The sequence below is a fragment of the Gopherus flavomarginatus genome, chromosome 3, assembly GCF_025201925.1.
Source record: "Gopherus flavomarginatus isolate rGopFla2 chromosome 3, rGopFla2.mat.asm, whole genome shotgun sequence".
Lineage (NCBI taxonomy): Eukaryota > Metazoa > Chordata > Testudines > Testudinidae > Gopherus > Gopherus flavomarginatus.
In genome coordinates this window covers 135,746,349-135,774,009 of record NC_066619.1, presented here as the reverse complement: position 1 = coordinate 135,774,009, position 27,661 = coordinate 135,746,349, and the positions used below count along the sequence as shown (strand labels likewise).

General features: G+C 48.3%; 1 protein-coding gene across 1 annotated transcript in view; it reads right to left on the bottom strand.

Moving 5' to 3' along the window:
• B4GALT1 (beta-1,4-galactosyltransferase 1) overlaps positions 1 to 18,625 on the bottom strand; it is a 69,099-nt gene extending 50,474 nt beyond the window's left edge. The window contains exon 1 of the mRNA XM_050948318.1: positions 18,322 to 18,625. Coding sequence (XP_050804275.1) covers positions 18,322 to 18,610 — 289 coding nt within the window. The 5' untranslated portion in view covers positions 18,611 to 18,625. The remainder of the gene's footprint in view (positions 1 to 18,321) is intronic.
• Between the last annotated feature and the right edge of the window lie 9,036 nt (positions 18,626 to 27,661).

Genomic DNA, 27,661 nt, shown 5'->3' with positions numbered 1-27,661 from the left:
GCAGAGGGTTGGGGTGCAGGAGCCGTGTGGCAGGGGGTGCAGGAGGCGTGTGGCAGGAGGCACAGGGCAGGAGGTTGGGGTGCAGGAGGTGTGTGGCGGGGGCTCAGGGCAGGGGGCTGGGGTGCAGGAGGGAATGCAGGGTTTGACAGGGGATCAGGGCAGGGTGCAGGAGGGAATGCAGGGTTTGACGGGGGATCAGGGCAGGGTGCAGGAGGGAATGCAGGGTTTGACGGGGGATCAGGGCAGGGGGTTGGGGTGCGGAAGGAGGTGCAGGGTGTGTGTGGGGTGTGGTCTGCAGGAAGGGGCTCAGGGCAGGGGGCTGGGGTGCAGGAGGTGTGCGACAGGGGGCTCAGGGCAGGGGGTTGGGGTGCAGGAGGGAATGCAGGATTTGACAGGGGATCAGGGCAGGGTGCAGGAGGGCTGCAGGGTGCGGGCTCCAGCCTAGTGCCGCTTACTTGGAGCAGCTCTGGGGTGGTAGCGGTGCACAGTAGGGCTAACACAGGCTCCCTGCCTGCCCTGGCCATGTGCCGTGCTGCTCCCGGAAGCAGCTGGCACCACATCCCTGCGGCCTCTGGGGAGTGGGGAGGCACAGGGCTCCGGGCGCTGTCCTCGCTTGCGGGTACTTCCCCTGAATCTCCCATTGGCCGCGGTTCCCCATTCCCGGCCAGTGGGAGCTGTGGGTGGTGGTGCCTGCAGGCGAGGACAGCGCACAGAGCCCTCTGCCCCGCCCCCTGCCCTCTCCTCCCCCAGGGGCCGCAGGGACATGGTGCTGGCCGCTTCCAGGACCGGCGCCAGGCCTGCAGTGCCATGGGGGTGGATATCCCCCAGGCCGGATCCAAAGCCCTGAATGGCTGGATCCAGCCCGTGGGCCACAGTCTGCCCACCCCTGGTGAACATCTACCCTGCTATTTTAGATGCAGAGCACAAGACCAGACTCGCTACCATGGATCTTGTTTTGCAGAGTAGACATACTCTGAAAGAGCTTGGTAAATGATTCAGGCCTATGCTGCAACGAGCACATTTGAGACTTTTCTACACAACTTCAGGAGGCTGTGCAGGACACTGAAAAGGGAAATAAGAAGTGCACAACCCGAGTTATTCTCTTCCCAGGCCATCTGCGAAGGCCTGAGGATGGAGTGCCTTTCCTGACTTTACACTGCCTTTCCCTGACCTCCAAGCTTGCAGCCATTGGCCTGCCGGTGCAAGGACTAGAGGAGCCTGGCGTCAGAGCTGGTCAATGTTGCACTCTGTAAGGGGCTGGAGGGACCCCTGGGTACCGTCTAGTCTCTCTTTCCAGCTCTGAGTCTCTAGGGAGAGCTCCCAGCCTTGGACTTTGTCTGATGTTCTTCCTTGGGCCATGGGGTGCCACTGACACTGAGAGACTTCTGAAGGTCCCCACCACCCCCAGAGCTCCATCTAGGGCGGCTGTGGACACTCTGCACTTCTCATATAACCCCTAGTGGTACAACACGGCAGGAAAGCAAGGCACACAGGCTTTGTAGAGGAATTTCTCAACCACATTCACTTTACCCTTAAAGCTTTTAGAGTTACAAATCTTTGAAAACAGCCCAAGTCCTGAGATGCCCCCTCCCTATGTCTGATTTCACCTCTCCTGTGTATTCATGGCTCATCAGCATTTCAGGCTGGGTAGGATCCTTCCTGCATGCATATCCCCCCACATATAGCAGAACTCTGCTCTTAAATAAGGCCCCTGTGCACCAGTCATGCTGGCCCCTTCCTACCCCCGTGAGTTTCTGTGTAGAAAACCCATTGTTCCACAAGGCTGGACTAGTAGTTGGGAAACAATTGAAGTTCATAGCCCCAGACTGGGGTCTTGATGGCTTTTCAGTGATTGTCCTAAACACCTTTCTGGACAGGGCAGTTGTCTGGAATGCAGCAGTACAATACGTACAGGCTTGTGCAGTCAGCACACCCAGCATTGCCACGTAGAATACCAGACAGAATTTGCATTTTGACACAGACACATCCACTCTGCCACAGATGCGACCTCTGCAGCACCCGGTTGTATTAATTTAGATGGAATAAAGGGGCCCAAGGAGCTCGCAAGACGCTGAAATGACCCAGCATGAAACATGGTTGAACAAGATTCTGGGTTTGATGTACGGAGACCTCAGCCTGCTGAGCAGCATGGGACACACACCATTAACAATCCTTTGCTCTTTTTGAACGATATAGAAGAGAAGGAAAGAGAATTAAAGCCTTTGGAAAATATGAAATAAAGCTTCAATTTTATTAACATCCCTGGCTCCCTTTACCTGCAAAGAGGGTTTTAAAATGAACTACCCCACAACCCCACGTGGCAGTCTCTGAGATGGTATCATGAATGGTAATACGTATACTTTCAAAGGAAAAGAGAAGAAGTTATTTGAGGTGGGCTGGAGCTGCTGCTGTTGAAGTCTGATTCTATTTTTTTACAAGACAAAAGACAAACACACAGAAGGGGAGAGAAAAGAACAGCAAAGAGGAGAAGGTGCAGCTTGGGTCTCTGGTGCTGATTCTCACATGCAGCCTCACTGCTGGGAAAACACAGGAATAGCACTCAGTCTTGTCAAAGTCTGGCTACATTGCAATCAAAACTCTGTGGCTGGCCCATGCTTGATGATTCATGCTTGCAGGGCTCAGCTATGGGGCTGTTTAACTGCAGCGTAGATTTCTGGGTTCAGAGTGCAGCCCCCGCTCTGGGATCCTTCCAGCTTGCAGGGTCCTAGAGTCCAGGCTCCACCGTGAGCCTGGAAGTCTACAGTGCAACGAAACGGCCCCACAGTCCAAATCAGCTGGCACGGGCCAACTGCGGGTGTTTAATTGCAGTGCAGACATATCCTCCTAGTCCTGGAAAACTAGCTGTTTAAGGTGCTGCTTTTAGCTGCCTCTTTCTGGTCACAGCTCACAGCACTGTTGCAAACAGGCTTGGCTGGCTAAGTCAGACTTTTATTAGACAGAAGAAAAAAAAAAGAGGGATAAAAATGAAGAAAAAGTGGGGAAGGAGGACAACACCTGGGGGAAGAGGAAGAGAAGAAGAGGTTTTGACAAAGTCTCACATTCCAGAGGGTAGCTGGGATTTAGCCAGAGCTAATGGAGGTGGGGATGTGATCTTGGTTCCTCTCGCTGGCCCACTCTGGTCAGGATCAGCCTGATGAAGACTCATCAATGTTACAGTGGAACCCAAGGTCACAGGAGAAGACACAGATAGTGGCCCTCATCCTCCTCCACTCATTTCCCCCTCACATTTATTTTTCTTTTGCATCTTTTTAAAAAGGGAGTGATGGATGGACCAGCCCATTCCCTCATTATTTTGCCCACCAATTAGGCCCACTCCAACACATAAATTTTGGTGTACTGATTTCCGGTCCCACACTTGGTTTGCTTGTTTGCTGGGCATGATCAGGTGGCATTTCCTGTTTGCACTGATTTAGTTTGTCTCTCTTTTGCACCCTTCCCCAATAACATTTGTTCTAGGTTACGGTGACAGTTTATGAACTTTCACTTTGTTCCCCACCCCCAGTTGAGTTACAATCAGAGTAACTGTAGGTCCAATGGTGACAATAACCCCCAGTCATGCTCCCAGAACCAGCCCGCTGGCTGTCATTATGAAAACAACAAAGACTGTAACTTGCCAATCACCACCAAATTAGGACATTCCGGGATGAAAAAAAGAAGTTTGAAAACAGGAAAAGCCAAGGATTTAATCAATCGAGAATCTCCTGTCCCTGGATACAGTATTTGGGACACTGCACAACCTCCATTTGTCTCTAAGCATAAACTGGGCATGCAGCCCAGAGAAACCAGCCATTCGCTCATAAAAACTGGCAAGAAGTAGTAGTATATTGCAAAACCCTAGATATAGGAGATGGAAAACTTTCCCTTCCTTCCTCTGCTGAGTGTCACAGTCTGCTGTATTGTGTGAGGAATAGCTGGACCCTAGGAACATAAACTAACATTTTCACTTTAGCGTGCAAGTTTAAATATAGTTTGTATTGTTCAAGACTCTTATTTTAACCAGATTACAGGGGTATAATGGATTACACCAGGCTGCATGTTTTATCACTGACTGGGCCTGCTGACTGCCTGCTGCCAAAGCCTGTGATTTAAAATTAAAACTTGTCCCATTAACAACGCTACACACCGAACAGCAAGTGCCAGCTGAACTCACACCCATTCTCCCCGTTAAATGACCAACTTTTCAGAGTTGTGGTGAATGGGAGAGGCAGATATAGGAGTAAGGAGTAATGTTAAATATACTCTGAGGATGAAATTCTGTCTTGATTTACACCCGTGTAATTCCATGAAGAGGCACAAATCACAGCGGAAATTGGTTCCAGGTGTCTTTGCGCTTATTGTTATACCCACTGCTGGTTCTTCTCTGCCATTCCAATTTTTGCAATGACTATCTTTTACTCCAGGGGTCGGCAGCCTTTCAGAAGCGCTGTGCCAAGTCTTCATTTATTCACTCTAATTTAAGGTTTCGCGTGCCAGTAATACATTTTAACATTTTTAGAAGGTCTCTTTCTGTAACTCTATAATATATAACTAAAATACTGTTGTATGTAAAGTAAATAAGAGTTGTAAAATGTTTAAGAAGCTTCATTTAAAATCAAATTAAAATGCAGAGCCCCCCAGACCGGTGGCCAGGACCCAGGCAGTGTGAGTGCCACTGAAAATCAGCTCGTGTGCCATCTTTGGCACATGTGCCATAGGTTGCCTACCCCTGTTTTACTCTTTTGTAATAACTAACACACAGGGTGTGTCAGGAGTCACGGCAACTCTGGGTTGCCTCTGCCTTTCTAACCTCCTCCTTGTGGTCTCACTCAGCCCCATATTCAGCCAGCAGGCCCACTCTGTCCCTGCCATAAAGGGAATGCACTTCAATTTGCAAGTTTCGCTTTGTCGCTCTCCTTGTGCCTAGGGGGAACAGACATGAGAGAATGGAGGCAGTGCCTTGTTTGAAAGAAAAAGCAATGTGTCAGCAAGCTAGAGCCTGGGCCCATAGGGGGGGACGGGGGTACAAATAACTGGGGCCTGGCGGTCCCTTCTGCTTCATTCTTACCCTCTAAAGCACCTAGTATATGTAGGGTTAAAACCAAAACGCATACAATAGCTTCCTCTATCAGAGGTGTGAAAAACACCCAAAGTGCTGCTGCACTACACAGAGTGAGCTTATAACAGTGTATTATCATAAATCTCTCTCTTAAAGAACTGTGATAGTTTGTAACTTTGTAATCGTGAACTGTTTTAACATTTATTCATCGTTTCATTGAGTTTAATAAAAAGGTCTTTATGACTATATCTGTCTCAGTGTAAGCTCCTGTCATACCCCCGAAGTTCCTTTTATAAACTCTGTGAAGCCTGATTCAGGACGAACTTTATCTTCTGATCAATTATATTGGCGAGCCAAACCCATACTAATTAATATCCAATAATTATTATTAATTACTAATTAAAAATTAATCAAATAAAATTAAATTAAGTGGATAAATTACACCAACCCTACTAACCCACCCCAAATCAGGCTACACAAGCCGGGTTTCCCTTTACCTAGGGTCTTGGTCTTCTGACCCACCACAGCACTTCTCCAAACTGCCGTCTGCTCCAACACCAAACCACTCTGCTTAAACTCATCCAACTGTGACTGAAGGAGGGGGGGTTTAATCAGGTGACTGGCTTCAGGTCCTCTAATTGGCTTCAGGTGCTCTAATTAATTGGTAGCAGCCTCTCTTCCCTCTACAGGGAATAAGGCTCTCATCATCCTGGGGCTTACATATCTTCCGTCTATCCTCTTCCGCTGCCCTCCGGCCGTGCTGTTCACACTTCGTAAACACTTAAAAAAACATGATTTCTGTTTTCACAAGATGGAGAACTGGTTAGCCTTTGAAGTACTGCTCAGCACCAGCATGGCAACTGCCTGCCATCGGCTTTTGTTACCGTTCCACCAGGGCTGCATCTGTGCTACAAGGGGAGCTCGGCCAGGACCCACTGACAGGTTACCCAGGCACCTGAACGCTGATAACATCCCAGCTACCCTCTAAACTGGAACCGTTAGGTCTAGTCTGAATGACTGCGGCCAGAGCTGCCGTCAGAGAGCGAGTCATCTGGCATTTCTTAGTCCCCAATTCTGTAACTGAGTGCATCACTTGCAGGCCCACTGAGGTGAGTGGGGCTCTGCCTGGCACAGCAGTATGCACAGACACAGCCCACTGAAGTGTCAGGGCCTTCCACTGTAGGCTCTTTAGGCCATGGCCTGGATTTTCATCGGGTATTCGCATAGCACCTAGCACTATCGAGCTCTGCTCCCCAACTAGCTTCTCTGGGCACTACTGCAGTACAGATATGATTAGCAACACTACATAACAATATCCCGTCCGGCTGATTAGTTCACTGTACACCTGCATGCCTTCAGTTCCACCATTGCTGCAGCACAAGCAAACTCAAGGGCTTTGATGTTGTTTTTATTTATTTTAATCGCAAAGCCTAAGGATGAGTCGCTGATTGTCTCTTCTGCCGCGACCACAAATCCCACACACGCATGACACAAAGCAGAAACCATGTCACAACATGGCTCTCCTCCTAGATTGTCCAACGCACACGGCAGTGTTATGATTTCTAATGAAATCATCTCTTTTCATCCTGATAACTTTCTAACAGAAATGTATTGAAAGTAGTAATTTCTGATGGTGTAAAAATATGACTGAATTCCTGTCAGCTGATTTAACATCTGGAACAAACAGCTCCTAAGCACAACTTATCAGCACTAACCCAGAACATGTGTTATTTCTGAACGTGGTTTGGAAGACAGGTGTAACCAGAGATATGAATATTTTAGAACAAGGGGCCATGATGCCAACATAACTTCCTCACTACATTATAAACACATTAACGTAACATTTTTACCTCCCTGTCAACGTAAAAAAACAAGTAACACGTTGGCAAATGATGACTTCCATTCTGCCAGCCATAAATCACCAGACTGCCCAAAGCAAAGCAAGCAGAGATCCTCTAATATGCATAATTGTATTAAAGGGCTTTTCACTGATTTATTTTAATCAACTGCTTATGTGGTGGATCTATCGGTAGCATATAAAAGAATAACCTATGTTAGGGACTTCTGGCCCCAAAAGACAAAGTGTCTATTTTATGGTGAGTTATCCTAACACAGACTATTCTCCCCAAGGATCTTATCATCTCCTCTGCCCCCTTTCTTTTGAGGGGAGTGGGGAAGGACAAGCTCATAATAACCTCACTAAACCATCCAAAAGCAAGAGTCCTAAGAGGAGAGGAGAGAGGAGGATGGATAAAAATCAGTGATTGACTTTTTTAATTTAAGAAAAACAATTGTTTTTATTTAAATCATTTTTTGATAAAATGCTTTTGGAGGAAAAAACCTATCTAAAGATAGTTTGAATTAAGATACATTTTAGCTCAATGATATCTCATCATGGAATACAGATTATAAATTCTAATTCTATAGTATGAGACAATATAATCATGCAATGTTTAAGAAAAGTTTTGTAAATGAGTTCCAATAGTTCATGGATTAGGGACTCAATCTTATGGGGATTCAGGGGCTTCTGTACAGATTATTTAGGTTAATCTTTCTATCTACCCAATGGGACTCAGTGCTCAGTCTAGAAGAAACCATCAGAGATGCTTAGTTTTGCAGTTCTCAAACTGTGGATTTGTGGGTCCAGAGATAACAGGCTCGTTAACAGCAAAAATGTTTTTTAAATAAATAAAGACTATAGAGAGGTGAGAAATAACAGACCTCAACTCTATTTTCCCTCTGCAAATTTGTGTAAACAGGGTCAATCCCTTACCTCTCTCTAAAAGTGCAAAGTTTCAAAAAGTTCAATGAATAGAAGATTGTTGGGGGCAGAATAGATCTGGACAAGAAGTAGTAGTCTGAAGATAAATGTGAGAAGGGAGTGACAGGCAGTAGAAACAAAAGTGAAACCATTTGAGCAGCATATTCCAGAAGTCTTGAGGTCTTTCTGAGTGTAGCCTTCATTGACTTGAGATCTACCATACCATTCTCTCACTAGAAGGGAAAACCTATAATGGCACCAGGCCGTAAAAGAGACTCAGTTTGGGAATATTTTAATTAAGCTCCTCTTCCTGGGGGAGGGATAGCTCAATGGTTTTAGCACTGGCCTGGGGTTGTGAGTTCAATCCTTGAGGGGGCCACTTAGGGACTTACGGGGAGGGGAAACAAAAGAAACTCACCCTGTCAGGGACAGTACTTGGTCCTGCTAGTGAAGACAGGGTACTGGACTCGATCTTTCAAGGTCCCTTCCAGGTCTATGAGACAGGTATATCTCCATATATTATTTATATTATTATTATACCTGTGTGTAAGACAGGCACGTGTGCAAATGCAAAAAGTGCAACAAAGAAATGCAAGGCCTGGTTGCCTAAATGAAACAACATCATGAGACGAGTTCCTTCTCAGGAGGAAGCTGCGTTGGAGATGAGGAAAGGAACACGTCTGAACATGCAGGATCTTCAGGCTGGTAAACTTTTTTTTATTTCATGCTTCTTTCTTAAGGACTGCCTGTCTTCCTTCTGGACTATTCTTGAATTCTCACGTTTGAGCAAAAAATACAGTTGTTACTCTATGGTTCTATCATTTCAGATGCAGTTGTGATAAAAAATAAGTAGCTGAAATAGGCAGATCTTCCTTTTACAATTTCACCTTTAAAGTAGTGCTATAGCCTGGTCTACGGGGGGGCGGGGGGAAGGGGAGGTGGAGAAGGGGATGCGGTGGTATCAATCTAAGCTACGCAACTTCAGCTCTGTGAATAATGTAGCTGAAGTCAACGTACTTCGATCTACTCACCGCGGTGTCTTCACTGCGGTGAGCCGAGACCTGACGCTCCCCGTCAACCCCGCCTCTCGCTCGGGTGGAGTACTAGAGTCGACAGGAGAGCGCGTGGTGGCCAATTTATCATGTCTAGACTACAAATTGATGCCTGTCGATCCTGCGGGTAATGTACCGTGACAGGGTCAGGCCAGATGGCTACAGAAGAGTGATAGAAGGCAGATATATTAGTCCCAGATTAAGCAGGTCCTTTTTCCCTGGGTAAGGTAACAGGGGCGGTTACAGAACAATCAGGAACTTGCTGGAACAAATTAAGACAGACAGGCTAATTAGGAAATGGCCAAACTGAGGGCTGCCATGAATCTCTGAGGCGAGCAAAATCAGCCAATAAGTGCAGGACCCACCAAGGCAGAGGAGGAACTTAATCACTGTAGACAAGCCCTGAGTGTCAGTGAATGCAGAGAGCAGTATGGTAATAACAATTAAATAACTGCATTGACTTATTTTGTTTAGGAGAATCCATCCTCAACATACAGGATTCTGAAGACTATCCACTTTCAAGGTCACCATCATTTTCTATAGTTTCAAAGTCATCTGTCAATGATAGTATTTCAGTCACATCATGTATGTTACATAGCCACAGTATATCACCTGTAGCAAAAAGAAAACATAATCTCCTTCATCTAGAAACAACCACAGAGAAGTTTGTGATAAGAACCAGCAGATTACAAAAAGAGGTTATCGAAAAAATTGCCCAGTTTGTTTATGCAACAAAGTCTCTTTTCCGTATGATTGAGAACTTCATTAACATGGTTCAGTCATTAAGACCAGGATGTCACAGGCAAATTGCTGGATAAAGTGTATGAAAGAGAAATTGAGCAGTGTGCAAAAGGTCTAGAGGGTGAAATTGTTAACCTGAGTCTTGACGGGTGGAGCAGTGTCCACAATGATCCTGTTGCATGTGCCTGTGTGACAACAGAAGAAGGGAATGTGCCTTACAGAAACAATTGATACATCAGGAGATGCACACACAGCAGAACACTGACAAGAAGTAGCAGTAACAGCTATAACAAGCTGTGAAAAACAAATCAAATGTCTAGTACGCAGCTTGGTCACAGACAATGCTGCAAATGTATCCCAGATGAGAAGAAGATGATTTAGAAGATTTCGAAGAGAATCCCAAGCTAACAACATACGGTTGCAGTGCTCATTTGATGCACCTCCTAGCTAAAGATTTCAGTGTCCCAGAAATAAAGGCGAATGTTGTTGAAATTGCGAAATACTTCGGTAACAGCCACTTTGCAGCAGCTGCTCTGAAAAAAGTGGGAGAAACCAAGCTAACTCTCTTGCAGTCCACTCAGTAGTGGACTGTTTTGAGCACCATATCAAGAACTGGCCTAATCTGATGACAGTTTGTGAACAAAACCATGAAAAAATACATGGCACTGTCACAGCCAAAGTTCTCAAGACTGGGCTTGTCAGGAAGGAGTTAAAATTCAGCCAGCAGAAAAGACAAACTGCTGAGAAGCAAGGACATAGTTTCTGTCAATACATGAGAACTTAGGGTATGGCTACACTTGCAGCGGTACAGCGCTGGGAATTAAACCTGTCTTCATACAGCTGAGTAGGGAAAGCGCTGCAGTGTGGCCACGCTGACAGCTACCAGCGCACTGTCGTGGCCACATTTGCAGCGGTGCATTATGGGAGCGGAGCATTATGGGCAGCTATCCCAGCGTTCAAGTGGCTGCAATGTGCTTTTCAAAAGGGGGGGGGTGGAGTGTGACTGGGAGCGTGGGGGGGAGAGAGAGAGAGTGGATTTTTGGAGCTCACACTGTGTCAGCAGCCGCCTTGCAAGTTCTGACCCCCTCCCCCACCCCTCTCTCACTCACTGAAAGCAAACAGCAGCTGTTTGTTTTTTTCCCCTCGCAGACCAGATAAGCAACCGTTCCGAAACGGACACCCCCCCCCCACCCGCCATGCTGCTTCTCTCCTCAACAGCGCTGTAACTCTCAAGTGTAGCCAAGGCCTTAGTTCAGCTTATCGATAAGAAGAAAAAAGCTTGTGTCCATGGAAAGAGACAGTTCAGTGAGGAAAACAGAATGGGGCCCAGAGAAGCAAGCAGGAATATTTCAGTAGCACAAACAGCACTGACAATTGTAAACAACTGATAAGCTTATATGGTTAATGCCCAACCAGTAACTCAGCTCTTAGAACAGAATAAACCCTCTCTTCACAGACCACCGGATATCTGTAAGAACCCATTCCTACCCTCATGTCCCACCTCCTTCCCCCGCGAGGTAGGCATAGACGTTTGATGCAATTAGGATGACCTCTATATGTACGTACTGTTCTTATTTTTATCTTTGTTCAGGGTTCTCTCTTGACTTGCAACGTCTGTCTCTGCATGTACAGATAAATGCAAATGAACTGATAAAATAATGTATATAACTGGCCACAGTGGCATTATATTTTTGAAGCTGCCTGTCAGTCTTACCAGTACCGTAAATAAACCCCCTTCAGTATTGTCTGTGCTTGCCTGATTCTTGGGGAAAATAATCTTCTTGCAGAAAATAATCTTCTTGCCTAACAGGCTTAAGAGAAATGTTGAACACATGTTGAGTACCCTGAAGCCTATTTCTGTAGCCTTGAACAAAATGCAGCTGCCAGTCCTGCTGCTCTGAGCGGCATGCTAAGGGGCCGGAGAGCGGGTGAGTAAGGGGCAGAGTCCCCCAAGGGGCAGTCAGGAGACAGAGAGTGGTTGGATAGGGCAAAGATTGGGGGCGGGTGTCAGGGGATGGGGGGGTTGGATAGGTGTGGGAGTCTTGGGGGGCCTGTCAGGGGGCGAGGGTGTGGATAGGGGTCAGAGCAGTCAGGGGACAGGGAGTCGGGGGACTGAATAGGGGGTAGGGTCCTTCGGGGTGTATTCAGGGGCAGGGGGTCCTGGGAGGGATTGGTCGGGGACACGGAGCAGTAGGGGGTTGGATGGGTCAGGGGTTTTGAGGGTGGCAGTCAGGGGGTGGAAAGAGGGAGAGGGCAGATAGGAGGCGGGGCCAGGTCCTCCATACCATTTCGGAACCCGGATGTAGCCCTCAGGCCAAAAAGTTTGCCCACCCCTCCTATATTGGATCGAGGTCTGGTCGCGCTTATGCTGATGTGCTTACCCCTCAGTTATAGTGACCAAACTTTGCATATTTGTAGTGATACTCACTTGCACAGGGAAAGCTTTCCCTAATCCTTGCTTGTCAAACTAAGGCCAGTGATTCTCGCATGCAGCCACCAGGGGCTTTTCTTGTAGACACAGCCTCCTGGGAAGTGAGTCAGGGGGTGGGGGATAAAGCCGTGGCCCTTCTCCCAGGGCTGCCTCCCATGGCCACTCAGCCACCCACCCATCATCCCTGACTCCCATTGCCTCCCTTCCCATCTCCCCATCCAAGTCTTAATTTGTCCCTGGGCTTGTGTAAATCTCCTGTGAACAGTAATATTAACAAATATCACTTTTCACAACAACAGACTTACTAGCTAGCAAGTCTTTTTCTTAAAAAAGGCAAAACAAACAACAAAAAAGACAAGAATATCCAAAGCACCTTATTTGTCTTCCTATTCTGTTTCAGTCCAGCAAAAAATAGAGACAACTGCACATTTTTTTATTATTGAGTCTGCAACCCACCCCCTACAAAAACCTTACATAAAGAAACCAGACCGATTTGGACCTGTATATGTGCATATTTATTTGTTTTTCCTAAAGTTAATTAAGTATTTAGGAAAAACTGTCATTGCCGCTACCAGCAAGAGTAGGTAGTCGTGCTCTGAGGCCACTAACATTTTTTGACAAACCTGACTTCAGCTCTGTTTACACTGTGGTTCTGCGGGGACTACAGGGTGTGAGCTGCAGAGCACACTAGTGATGCTCTCTAAGGGGAGGTCATCACTGAAAATGCTGCAGGGGCGCAGCTGCACCACTTCAGTGACCATACTATCTACATTGATGGGAGGGCATCTCCGGTCCAGGCACTCCACCTCCATGAGAGGCAGGAGTTATAGCAAGGGGAAAAGCCCGCCCTTGACAGAGAGCTGCCTATACTGGGGGTCAGGTCAGTATAACTGTGTAGACCAGTGGTCCTCAATGTGGTGCCCGCGGGCACCATGGTTCCTGCCGGGGGATTTATGAGCACTTGCCTAGTGCCCAGCAGGGGAAAGAAGCCGCGGCCCCGTGCCTGCCGGGGACAGAGAACTCCGGGGCTGCAGCCGCTGGTGTTCTCTGTCCCTGGCAGGCTCAGGGCTGTGGCTTCTCTCCGGGTTCTCTGGGGCTGAAGTGCCGGTGTTCTCTGTCCCCAGCAGGCACGAGGCTGCGGCTTAAGCTGGAGAGAAGCCATGGCCCCGTGCCTGCCGGGGACAGAGAACTCCGGGGCTGCTTGGGTGGCAAAAAGCCGGGAGCCAGCCCTGGACAGTGCCCTGCTGCTGGAAAGCCAGAGCATCATCCCCTGGAGCCAAGCCCAGGCTGCGGCGGCGAGAGGGGCTCCTGAGGTACCAGGTAGGGAGGGAAGTGGGGCCCAGGATTCAGGGAGGGAGGAGGGGTCCTGCTGCTGCTCCGAGACTCCCCAGGGCGGCATGGCGTTTGCCCGCCTGAGTGGGCTATGTAGGGCGCCACGGGGCTGGGCTGGGCAGGGGGCGCGGATCCCAGCTCGTGCGCTGATGGGGCGAGTGGCTGGGCAGCCCGAGCTGCCAGGGAGCTGCCCTCTCCTGTCCCCGGACCCAGCTTGCCATGCACCTCCCCCGCCTCAGCCCCGCGCTGCTTGCCCCCGGCCCCCACAGCGCCAGGGAGGGGAGAGGCAGAGCCCGGCTCCGAGCAGGGCAGCGGGGGATACTGCCCTGCCAAGGGACCCCCCGCGGCTCAGGCATCTGGGGGTCATTGTCCGTCCTCTTGGCTCTGACTGCACAGGGCTGGGGAAGCAGCTGTCAGTGCCTGCCCCTCTCAGCCCTTGCACCCCTCGTCCTGCTCCCAGTCTCTTCACTTGTACCTCCCCCATCGCTCCTTTGCCACAACCCCTTCCCCTTGTACTCTCCCTTCACCTGCACCTCTCCCCTTGTACCCTCCTCCAGCCCTCTCCTCCCACACCTCCCCCCTTCCATGCACCTCTTCTCCTGCAACCCTCCGGATACCCCCTCTGCTCCTCCATGAGTACATCACACCCTGCTTCTCTGCCAGTGTAGAGTCCCCAAGCACCCCCACACCCGCTCCTCTCCCCCTGGACCCTCCCTCAGCCCTCTCCTCCCACACCTCCCCCCTTCCCTGCACCTCTTCTCCTGCAACCCTCCGGATACCCCCTCTGCTCCTCCATGAGTACATCACACCCTGCTTCTCTGCTAGTGTAGAGCCCCCAAGCACCCCACACCCGCACCTCTCCCCTTGTACCCTCCCCCAGCCCTCTCCTCCCACACCTCCCCCCTTCCCTGCACCTCTTCTCCTGCAACCCTCCGGATACGCCCTCTCCTCCTCCGCAAGCACATCACACCCCACTTCTCTGCCAGCGTAGAGCCCCCAAGCACCCCCACACCCGCTCCTCTGCCAGACCCTCTTTACTAGATCCCCATCCCTTTCTAGGTACAAGGTTTGAGGGTCAGTCCCTATGCCTTCCATATGCATTTGGGTGCAGGTGGGAGAGGGGTAGAGCCTAGGGCTGGGGTGGGAGGGGCAGGCAAAAATTTTTTGGTTTCGGGCAGCAAAAAACCTAGGGTCCGCCTAGTGCCCAGCAGGGGAGAGAAGCCAGGGCCCCACGCCTGCTGGGGATAGAGAACTCCAGTGTTCTCTGTCCTCGCGGCTTCTCTCCAGCTCCTCTCTGGATTCATATATTATGTAATATTAAATATGATTTTTTGTACTATTTAATATACAAATACAAAATAAGCCTTGAAAAATTGTTGGCGCCCACCACTCTTCTGAAAACATGAATGTGCTACTGGCCACAAAAAGGTTGGAGGCCACTGGCGTAGACCAAGCCTGAGGGTATGTGCACACCTGGATATCCCGCTCTCAGCTCTGCCGTTCACACATTGTAGTCCAGGCGGCAGCCTATGTCTGAGAAGCAAGAAGTCAAGTGTTTTGCCCTCCTCCGAATACCGCAGAACAATGGCTAATTTTATCCAAGCGACCAATATCTAAACAGGTAGGAAGAATTCCAGCCACTCATGAGCCACCAGGCTCTTTGGTCTCTGTCCCTGGCTACATTACGGCCTTTAGAGAGTCTGATGGACATGCAGCCACATGCCATTGTACATCCATGGGAAGAGCAGCAGTACTGCGCATACTTCAGGTAAAACGGTTAAGCTGTGGCACTGATAGCCCTTTCATCACAACCAGGCAAGTCCTTCCAGGTAACCAACTCCACAATTCATAGCACGCACACTACCTCCCCTGCCACACTGTACACAAAGTGGCTACTTCCTAATAGGGAAGCAAGCAGATTTAGTAAGTTGCAGTGAATATGGCGTACAAACTAGTATTTATAAAACGTGGACTAAAATGGCTGACAATGCAGCTTCCTGGTTCAGGCAGGGGAAGGAGTGCAATGAATCAGGAGGTACTCTCTTTCCTGTCTCAGGATTCTATGCATTTGAAAGCATTTGACATGCTCCTTGGAGGGGCAATGGAAAGCTCTGACAGTTAAACATTTTAACCTAGCATAACTATCTAGTTCAGATAGTGTAAAGGTAAGCCATTTCCCAGAAGGGTTCTAATTTGTGCTTTTTGTGTTGACAGCACAGTACTGGCCACACAACTGGTTTCTAAATGATGGAGAAAGTGAAAGACATGCAGCAAAAAACAAAACATTGAACACAGTTCCTTTTAGTGACCTCAAAACCACCTCCAAACCAGTCATTTGTTACGCAGATGTGCTGATCCATAAACAGCCTCTCACTTAGCAGTAAGTGGTCAGCTCAGAACTTCCCTGAGAGTTGCATATGTTGAAAACCACATAAAGCTTCTCAAAAGCATTTAAAAAAAATCTCTTGTTAAAGAGAGTCCCTGCGTAAACACAACACACTAGTAACAGAGCAGGTTCTCTTTCTAATCTTCACATCACAAATGCCTTTGGTTACCCAGCAGTAATATGTAATCATCTAAAAGGCACTACAAGGTCAATGTATCAAGCTTCATTATTTAAGTTTCAAATAGTATCTGGCCTCTAGCAGCAGCTATTAAGCAACAACACACTGTCAGAAATCCAAGGACAGCAGAGAGAATTCACATTTTTCTTATCTCACAGTAATATGCAAAGTAAGGGAGCTGTACAGCAGAACAACTGGATGTTTTACAACATCACTGAGCTACAATCCTGCAAACATTTAGATAAGCAAATAACTTTATTGCAGATTAACAAGTCTTAGAAGTCAGAGTAGGGTGACCAGATGCCTGGATCTTAGAGTCTTTGTCTTATACAGGCACTTATTCTCCCTCACCCCAGTTTTTCACACTTGATATCTGGTCAGCCTAAGTCAAAGGCACACTAATGCTGCCTCCCAAATGTGACTGTGTTCACTCTGATCATTGTTGCTTGAATATATTTATTTATGAAACACTTCATAACCTTTATCTGTAGAATTCCATGCTGCCCATGATGTGGTAGGTGCTGCCCAAACAAATACACCAATTATAGAAGTTCCAAAGTCATAGTCATACAAGAACTATTTAATCTTTGCTGAGAAGCTGGGCGAGAACCCTGGGGTTTGGTGAAAACAATCAGGTTTTGAATGGATTCGCAGACAGAGAATTAGCTGGAATCTACTAACACTGGTTAAAGGGAACAATCAAGAAATAAGACTTTTGGAAAATAAAATAAATAAATAAATAAATAAATGAATAATAAAAGCCACCAAGCCTCCCCACCCTATCCAAGAACCCAAACAAAAGACCACAACTGTCCTAAGAATTGTGGATCTGTAATAGGAAACTGAATTGTAACCCTAGCAGTATTATGGTGAAACACTACGTACAAGATGAAGTAAAATATTTATAAGTCTGAGAGGAAAAAATACTCTGTTTTTAAAGTCTCTCGCATCAGCATCTCATTGAGACTACCGTGAAGAATTCTGATAAGGTCCGTATAAACATAAGTCATTCGTAATTTTTTTTACTTGCTCTCTTCTCAGCAGCACACAATTGTGAACTGAAAGAGTATTTGGAGCCAAGGACTTCTCCAGCGTGTAATATTACTTTTTTCAAAGTTATTCTATTATTGTTGTTTTAAATAAAATGCCATCTTGAAACACAACATGCTTTTCAGCAGCCTTCTAAATATTACTATTAAGGATCTGTTCACCCTACAAACCCAGCCATATCAGGGGTCCTGTTCTGACTACAAAGGGTCCCAACTTCCAGGACAGTGGGTAAGACCCTGTCTACACTACAGGTTAGAATGGTGTAAGCAGGTCAGGGGTATAATCCTGTCAGAGCCAGGTTACCCAACAGCTGTATCTGTAGCATGAACAGCTCTTAATCTGAAGGTAAAGAACCAGAAACGGGTCATGAAAAGCAGGGAAACAATTTTTAGTGTCCTTAGCACCACCCATAACTTCCTATTATTTGAAAATTAAATAAGCAAGGTAGCATTTAATAGGTATTATGATATGCTGCAGTGAGATGAAACAAACTCAATCTCCACTTTGTGGGTGAACAGCTTCCACCTGGTTTATGTAACCAAGATGAGCTACAATGGTTACAAATAAACCTCATGGAAGACACAGTAGAAACAGGCACTTGAGAATAAGGCTGTGGCCACTCAGACAAGCGGGGCTCAGCATAGCTCTCAGGACCCAGGGCTTTGTTTGGAGCAGGTAACTTCGGTTTGGGTGGGACAGTGAAAGGCCTAACGCTGACTTCAGTATATTGTTATTTATTCCTTTACATGTCTGTTCATGAACCCTATTTTAAGGAGTTTCTCAGCGTAAGCTTGATACGGATTCATCTATTTGTCTAATTGTGCGATACTGACACGAGCAAAATATTGAACACAAGCTAGTCTCATCTCATCTCATCCCGGCTTTTCAAGGCAGATTTCACTGCCTGCGGAGGTGGGAAGGCTCTCGGTGTAAAACTCCTCGGGCGGACCATGACCAGCGCTCAGGCTTGCAGCCTGGCCAGAGGCAGGAGAGACGAGGGGAGTTGGCTGAACTGGCCCAGTTGTGCCTGCGGAAAGGGGCCCCGGGAGCGGAGAAGTGAAGGGGGGTGCGCACAGGCGATGAGCTTCATTCCAAAGCCGCGTTCACCGCGTCCAGAGACAACAGGCACCGGGAGCCTGACGCCTCCTGCCCCTTGGCCCAGCAGCCGGCGGTCCGGGGCGCAGCTCGGCGCGTTACTTTTCACAGCGGGGGCCCGGAGCACGGCACGGCACGGCACGGCACGGCACGGGGGGGGGAGGGGAGGGGCAGCAGCCCCCTGGGACCGGCCTCTCGCCTGCGAGGGAGGGAGCGAGTGGCGGGCGGGGGGCGCTTACCCAGCAGCGGCGACGGGTCGGGGCAGTCCGGCAGCGGCCCGGGCGGGGCGCGGGAGCTGTTGGCCGGGCCCGGGCTGGGCGGCGGCGGCGGTGGCCCGGGCTGGGCGCGGGCGGCCCCCGGGCTGCGCGGCGGCGGCTCGGGGGTGCGCGGCGGGCGCAGGTCGCCGCTGCCCGCCAGGTAGTAGAGCAGCGTGGCCGAGAGGTGCAGGGCGCAGAAGACCACGAGCAGGCGGCAGGCCCGCTGCAGCGAGGTGCCGGGCAGGGCCCCGCCGCCCTGCGCCTCCTTCATCGCTCAGCCGCGCGGGCGCATCCCGCGGTCCCGCTGCCGGGCCGGGCCGGGCCGGGCTCCTCCCCCTGCGGCGGGGAACGGGGCTGGGCGGGGGCGGAGCGCGCCCCGGTCCCGGGGAGCTTCCCCCCTTGCTCGGTCCCCGCTGCCCACACCCACCAGCCCGCGCGAGCGGGAGGGTCTCACTCGTGCTGGCGGCGATGGGGGCTGGAACCAGGCGGGACGTCTCCGTGTGGCGCTGCTGCCGCGCCCGCGGGGGCCAGGCAGTGGCAGAGGTGAAGCCACCTGGAGCCCTGAGCCGAGCGGGCTTGAGGAGAGGGGCAGAGGCGGGGCCTGACCTCCAGGGCTTGTGGGGCCTGCGCCGCCCCGGCTCCAGGGGAGTGCTGGGCAAAGCCAGCCAGGGCGGGGGTCACAGCACTGAGGATGTGGCCGGTGGCAGAGGAGAGGGTCGGAGGTGGAGCTGTGTTTGCCCCCGAGGCCTGCTCTGTGCTGGAAAACTAGTTGCGCCCAGCTCCTGCTTCCACCTGAAAAACCCACCCCCTGAGCAGCCTAGTTAAACTGCCCCAAGTCCAGTGTAGACAGCGCTAGAGTGTGATGCACAGATTCTTCATAGATTCATAGACTCCAGGACTGGAAGGGACCTCGAGAGGTCATGGAGTCCAGTCCCCTGTCCTCATGGCAGGACAAAATATTGTCTAGACCATCCCTAATAGACATTTATCTAACCTACTCTTAAATATCTCCAGAGATGGAGATTCCACAACCTCCCTAGGCAATTTATTCCAGTGTTTAACTACCCTGACTGTTAGGAACTTTTTCCTATTGTCCAACCTAAATCTCCCTTGCTGCAGTTTAAGCCCATTGCTTCTTGTTCTATCATTGGAGGCTAAGGTGAGCAAGTTTTCTCCCTCCTCCTGATGACACCCTTTTAGATACCAGAAAACTGCTATCATGTCCCCTCTCAGTCTTCTCTTTTCCAAACTAAACAAACCCAATTCCTTCAGCCTTCCTTCATAGGTCATGTTCTCAAGACCTTTAATCATTCTTGTTGCTCTTCTCTGGACCCTCTCCAATTTCTCCACATCTTTCTTGAAATGCGGTGCCCAGAACATCGACCCGGACAGATTGTTCCATCCACCCTGAAGCCGCCTCTTGGGGAGGTGGCTCCCCAGGCCAGTAGGGACCCCTCCCATCCGCACGGGTGGCGTCTGCACTGAGCCACTATAGTCCTGTCGCATTTTAAGGGCAGACAAGGCTGAGACATGGAGCTGGAGCCACAAATTAGGGCATCCAAATAGATGTACGGTTGAATGCCAGTAACTGGGGCATGTGGTAATTACAGTTAAAAGCAGAGAGTCGGGTACTGGAAGGGAAAAGGTGGAATGTAAAAGTGGAGAGAGTAGAGTGCTGACCCTTGTGGGACTCTGAAGATGGGGCAGATGAATTGTCACTTCAGAGGCAGAGTAAGAGGCCCAAGAACAGCAGAGAGCCGGGTACCTGCTTGGATATGAAAACAGCCAGGGTGATAGACTGGGCCAGTGTCCCGGCCATGTTTATTCACTGTACACACAGGAGTAGGCTGCAAGTGAAACCCTTATGGAAATATATTGGCGGGTGAAAGAGTTTAGCCGCTTTGCCTTTATTCCATTGATAATGCCTACTTCTGATGTAGTGTGTCTCATCGATGGAGCTTAAAACACTTCACAAAGGAGAGCAGTGTCAATATCCCCATTGTACAGTTGGGGAAACTGAGGCACAGAGGTTTTATGTGAACTGCGATACATATTGGCAGATGAAAGAGAGTTGGGAAAGCAGTTGGTGATAAGAGTGATAACAAAGGGTGCAAGGGTGTGGAGATGGGCTCAAGCTGTAGGGGAAAGAAGAGGTCAAGAGAGGCAGTGTCTTCTTTAAAGCACTGAGTAATGTCGGGATGTAGTAGGAAGGAGGCCAGTGTGGGAGGCAGACTGCAGTGCTTCGGGGAGGAGATGTGATCAGATAGAGCAGGCATTCTCAAACTTCATTGCACCAAGACAACAAAAATTACTACACAACCCCAAAAGTGGGGACTGAAGCCTGAGCCTGCCCAAGCCCCACCACCCTCATCGGGGGTGGGTAGGGGCCAAAGCTGAACAGGCAGGAGGCCTGTAACCTGAGTCCCACTGCCCCAGGTGATGGTGCTCGGGCTTTGGCTTTGGCCCTGGGCCCCAGCAAGTTTAAGCCTGCCCTGATGATCTCATTAAAATGGGGCTGCGACCCACTTTGGGGTCCTGACCCACAGTTTGAGAACCACCGATATAGAGCAATAGACCACAAAGCCTGTTCATTTCACTGTGTCTGGAAACACAGACAGCTGACTTCTGAAATTGGACTGCAGCTGTTTTCAGCTAATCCTGTGGAACAGAGAGCTGTGTTACTCATATGCAGTAAGATAATGTCACACCCATAACACATAATGTACCATAAGACACCTGGAAGCTGTCTGTGTGATCGGATTTAACCCTTCTAATGTTCTCTGTCTAGCTGACCCCAATGCTTACAACAATATGAAGAACATTTTTTATGCCAACACCCGTTCCTCTTCTCACGGAGGATGAAGTCAATCTTTCCCCATTGGTTTTATCATCCTACCAGTTGTGGGTTTTGTGTAGCAAAAAAAGTCACTAAAAACATAATGGGGTAAGTTCGACCCCTCAATGTTAGTTAATGGGGAAAATGAAAGTACTACACTTGCAAGTCTTTGGTGGGGGGGTGGTCTCTAGGACCCCAAACATATACGCAAGTGTAAATAAAGCATGATAGGCAAACCACTGCCTCTTCTTTAAGTATTCTCAGACTATGATGTGGACTGTGATGTTAGCATTGGTCTTGTCTGAATACCTGTTGTGGTTTTAGAGTAGTGAAAAAAGTCTCTCAAAAGGCATTGGGGGTCAGTTAGACTCCAAATTAATGATGTAGTGTTCCAGCATCTGATTGTTCTGATTGAGGCCACTGTTATGATAGGATCACATGAACCTTTCACTATGGTCTTTAGCATCATAGTTTTAGTGTTTTTTGTTTGTTTTTTTAAAAAAGCACCAAAAGTGTTGTGGGATCTGTGAGACCCCAGATGACATTTGCCTCATATATCAGCACAACTGTCAGCAAATTGAGTATCTTTGATGATAACACTGTGAAACTGATTTTCTGGGAAGCTTATGCTTGCTAGGAAGAGTTTCTGGAGAAGCCATAATTGTCATACGTTTTCTGACAAGCTCACACTTTACAGACTCTGCTGGGGCTGACTCACTGTTGCGTTGCACATGCACACTGCATGTCTCAGTGCACAGATTGTTTGGATTTTGTTGACCCATACATGGCATAATAGTAGTTAAGCGCTGGAATAAATTGCCTAGGGAGGTTATGGAATCGCTGTCATTGGAGATTTTTAAGAGTAGGTTGAATATACACCTGTCAGGCATGGTCTAGATAATACTTAGTCCTGTCTTGAGTGCAGAGGGCTGGACTAGATGAGCTCTCGAGGTCCCTTCCTGCCCTACAATTCTATGATTCTATTATTCTAAATCTCTGAGTAAGAAATGGATGTTTCTCAGGGACCTGAGTACAGAAATGGTGAAACCACTGGTGCAGGAAAGGAACATTGCAGTCTTGCCTCAGGCTTCTAGGGAAGCAGCATCTAGTGTGCTGGGTACTGATCCAGAGCCTAAGAAATGAGCAAGATGTTACATCTGTTCCAAAGAAAGACACAGAAAAAACACATGAAAAATATGTGAAGTGTGAAATCTTTGTATGTTTAGAGCATATCACCTATTCCTCCCTTAGTTCAAAACGGTAGACCATTTACTACCACTTTGTTACATTTGTGCCCTTTATATTGTTGCAATTGCTATCTATTTTCATTGTGTAAACATGGGGTCACTTAGACCTGACAACTGTGTTAAGTGTGTAGCTTTTTTTAAATGTGTTTGACCATGATGTCAGTTAGACCCAACACAAGTCCTGTGTAGTGTGCTTCTGAATCTAGGAAAGTTTTAATTGATTCATGGCTTTATAGTTCACTGGCTACAGTAAAGTCAATGTTATATGCATCTGATGTGCGTTCCCCCCCCGCCCCTCAATTTTAACATATTAGAGGTCTCCAACACCCCAGTATGGAAATAGTTGGGTGATTTTTAGTTGGGTTAAATACTTAGGCCATATAGATTGTAAAGTTTGGTCAATGCAAGTTACATTTGTGTTCAGCCTCTGACATTTGATGTTGCTCAGACACATGCCCACTTGACTGCTTGCATCAGCATTGCACAGTAGTCACCAGGAGTACTTGTGTCAATGCAAAAGCAGTGACCAGAGGTAGGTATTCCAGCATTCCATGCACCACCATCCAGTGCCATGTCTTTTGGGGGAGATTTTGCAATGTGTTCTTGGTTGAAATAAGTCATGCAGAGATCTTTGGGAGCTGAGGGTTAAGTACCCAGCATGCATCTTTCTCCATCCCATAATATCATCCCTATCCCATAATGTTCACACTTTTTTTTCAAAATTCCACAAACCCATGCAGCGTTTTTTGGTGATTGTCAACTCTAATAGAAGCATGGAGTCTACAGAACTCTGCCCTAATCTCATGAATGTTGTAAATACAGAATGTATGATTCTCTTGTATTTTCAGCGTCCCAGGAAGTACCACAGCAATGGGGGATATGATGATTTCTTCAAGCACAGTTTGCTGAGGGATATAGCAAATATCAATTCAAGGTGGTTGAACATGCCAAATTCCTGGATCTGCGCACTGGGCTCCCCCTAACCCTCCAGAACAGGGATACCAGAACAAGAGCTGTACTGACAGTGGAGAACCAAGGGGTGATCGCACTGAGGAAACTTACAATGCCAGATTTCTACTAGTCAGTGGGAAATAATTTTGGATTTGGAAAATCTGCTGTGGGAGACGTAGTTATGCCAGTGTGTGAGGCCATTAATCATCTCCTGCTATGTGAGACCGTGACTTGCCAATGTGCAGGATATAGTGGATGGATTTGCAGCAGTGGGGTTCCTGATCTGCAATGGGGGCCATAGATGGCATGCATATCCCTATTTTTTTCACCAGACCACCTTGCCCGAGAGTGCATCTACAGAAAAGACTATTTTTCTATGAAAGCAGCAAAGAGTCCTGTGGCACCTTATAGATTAACAGACATATTGGAGCATGAGCTTTTATGGGTGAATACCCACTTCTATGGTTAGGCAAGCGGTGGTGCTTTATTGACATCAGTGTGGGTTGGTCAGAGGAGAGGTGCATAACGTTTGCAACTCTAAGAACACGGGGCTGTTCAGAATACTGCAATCAGGGACTTTCTTTCCTGACCAGCAGATTACTGGCGATATTGAAATGCCAGTGGACCCACCCTACCCCTTGCTCTCCTGGCTCATGAAACTGTACACCAACCACCCAGGGAAGAGTCAACTACTGGCTCAGCTGGTGCAGAATGGCAGTTGAATGTATTTTGGTACATTGAAAGGTTGCAGGCATTGTTTACTCACTAGATTGGACCTCAGTGAGAAAAGTATCCCAATGTTGCTGCTGTGTCCTGCATAATATCTTTGAAGCAAAGGGGGGAAAAGATGCTGCCGGGATTAAAGTGGAGCGGCTGTTGGCTGAGTTTGAACAGCCAGATGCAAGAGCAATTATGAGAGCTCAACATGGAACTATGCAGTTGAGAGAGTCTTTAGAAGAGCGCTTTAACAATCAGCCTCAATAGAGTTCCGGGCTGATCTGCTCTCTAGGCCTGGAGCTCTGGGTGCTGTTTGGAATTGTGTCATTCCTGCTGTACGTTTATAAATAGGATGGTGTGTTTTCTGGAAGCAATACATTATATGGAGCTTCCTGTACATTTATAGAAGTTAGACTGTGTGTTTTCCTTGACCTATGAGCTTTGTGGTTGTTACCCAGGGACTTTTTGATGCCAGCTGGCAGAGGGCACAGGGAGTGCATAGGATTTTACAGGAATCCCCTGTGTCGGATAGATACATACTTCACTAAAGGGTGTCCTGTGAGGTCTCTACTGAGAGTCAGTTGCCCACTGGTCCTCATAATCCCTGTGAAATGTACATAAGGATAATATTTAAGGAGTTGTGTTTCTATACTGAAAGTTATATTCTAAAGGCAGATAACCAGGAGGCGGCATCTCTCAGACAGGTTCCCTTCAGACAAGGGGTAACAGATGCTTATCTCCCTATCTGGTCATTGTGTATTGTGTGTCTCACAGTGTGTGTCTATTTGCATACTGAGTCAGATGCTGATTAAGAGATTGTGAAATTTACAAAAAGTGGGTATACAGGAAAAATCAGCAGGGAGCATCCTGCTTATGAATAAAGACTGGATTGTTCTGATGTCTGTAGGGTGCAAACAGATCTGGGTTCTTTTACCAAGAAGGCAAACTGGCAGCATAACTTGTCTCATGAATGGACACAATCACAGCCAAGCCTGGCTGTAAGACACTGGAAGGACATTGAGTGAACTTTGCTTTATAAGACATGAAAGGATCTAATTCAGTAAGTCCAGGCTCTAGAACGTCTGCTATGATTTTACTTTGTATAACCATTTGTTTCAAATACTTTTACTTGCTACTTCTTGAGTCTTTATACTTTGTTACATCTGTACTTGATTTGACTCTGAACATATCTAAATGCTGTGTGTTATGCGGAATGATGATCTGAGGTGGAACTGGCAAGCTGAGGTGCCCAGTTTCTTTGGGAGCAGAAAATCTGTGAATACTGTGGGTGTCCAGTGGACCAGGGTCTGGACACTCCAGGGAGGCACAGAGGACTCGAGAGCTGGAGTGTTCCAGTCTCTAATCTGCAGAGTGACAGATAGGCCTGCGAGGCCTAGAGGGCAGCACTTGCGTTGCCTGTGGCTGTTATGGGGTCGGGGTGCTGATCCCTGGCAGGTGCAGACAAGGCTTCCTCATGTCAGGGAAGGTGGTAGCAAGGGGCCTCGCTGGCCTGGGAGCCCCCGGGAAGTGTCATAGTGGTGCTGTACAGTGACAAGTACGGTGCTCTTTGGGTACTGCTCTGCATTCTTCACTATGGGTTGTGAACTAATAAAGAAAATTTCATTTTAAAAAATTGTTTTTCTGCACAGTTTTTGCTACTCAGTAATGTGTAAGTAACAGGCAATGGAATGCAAACTTCTAACATAGATTAACGGAACAGAACCTGAACATGGGCAAGAGGGCAAACGTTTCAGTGCACAAATGTAGTCTCTTGTGATTCTCACAGGTCAGTAGATGTAAACTGTGGTTTTCCTTTCTTTCCCGCGATGTGGAGGGGTAGGGATGTGACGCAGGATGCCTACATGGCATGATGGGGAGCATAGAGAGCTGCCAAGTTCTCTAAGAACTGTAAAGAGTGGAGAGTCCAGGATTTTTGGACCTGTATGTGAACCAAGGTCGGCAGCATCTGTGCTTGTGCCTGAGCAGACCCATTATGTCCTGGTGCATCTTCCTCCCCTCTTCCTGCTGGGCCTTTCTTCTGTCTGTTAGGTCTTTCTCCAGGCCATCTGCCTTGTCCGCCCCCCAGGCCCTTTGTTGGTGGTCCAGTGCAGCACTGGCTTGTAGGAAGTTACTAAACATACCCTCTCTAGTCCTCGTCAGAGTCAGGTGTTCCGCGGGTGCTGCAGGGGCAGCACTCAAGGCCGCAGTGCCAGACGTTGCTGATGTAGCCTTGGATTTACAGTCACAACAGAAACGGGGGGAAGGATAGCTCAGTGGTTTGAGCATTGGCCTGCTAAACCCAGGGTTGTGAGGTCAATTCTTGAGGGGGCCATTTAGGGATCTGGGGCAAAAATCTGTCGGGGATTGGTCCTGCCTTGAGCAGGGGGTTGGACTAGATGACCTCCTGAGGTCCCTGCCAACCCTGATATTCTATGATTCTGTGAAAGGGAAATGCACGTTTCAAAACTCCCTTCCCTTATTTCCATAAGACATATCTATGGACATGTCACCTTTGGAGCACCTCTGCGCTGAACGGCTCTCCAGCCCCAGCCATGGTGAGATGGGGCACCAGAGGCAAGGTGGGGGGAAGGAATTTCAGTTGCATGAAACAATAAAATTTTGGTCCCTACTCAATGGGGGGAAGGCACTGAATATTGGCACTGTTTTCCACAGGCGGTGATGGTTTTAGCCGATATCTCTTGAGGGTCGCAAAGGCACAGAGAGCACAGCTGCTACTGGTGTCCTGGAGTTGCTTGGGCCCGTATTTTGTTAGCCTTTTTACTGTAATGGTGCCAGCTGAACTCACTGTACAATGGTGACCTACCGCAGGGGAAGAAATAAGGCACTCTCCCTAGAAACCTTCGGGAGAGGAACGTAAGAACGGCCATCCAGCCATAGGTGCCGACTCTGTAGGTGCTCCATGGCTGGGACAGGGTTTGGGGAAGGAGTGGAGTTAGGGTGGGGCTCAGTGGGGGTTGAAAATTAGAAGCCAGCACCTGTCCATCTAGCCCAGTATCCAGTCTTCCTACAGTGGCCAGTGCCAGGTGCTCCAGAGGGAATGAACACAACAGGCAATCATCAAATGATCCATCCCCTGTTGCCCATTCCCAGCTTGTGACAGACAGAGGCTAGGGACACCATCCCAGCTAATGGCCATTGATGGAGCTATCCTCCATGAATGTATCTAGTTCTTTTTTAAATCCTGTTATAGTCTTGGTCTTCACAACATCCTCTGGCAAGGAGTTTCATAGGATGACTCTGCATTGTGTGAGGAAATACTTCCTTTTGTTTGTTTTAAACCTGCTGCCTATTTCATCAAAAGTTTCATCAAGATCTCTCAGGAGGATACAGTGGACATCCCTAGTATATAAACTGCTCAGCATGCTCCCCCTTCCCACAACCCAAGAGGGGAGTGAAAAGCAGAATACCAACTCTACCTCTGTTTGTTTTACTGCTATCTCTTCTTATACAATAAAACAGTGAAAAGTAGATTTGTGCGTCTTGTTAGCTTGGAGATGGGCCATGTGCCATCTTTATATTTAAGTGCTGTAAGGGGAAATGCATGCATATC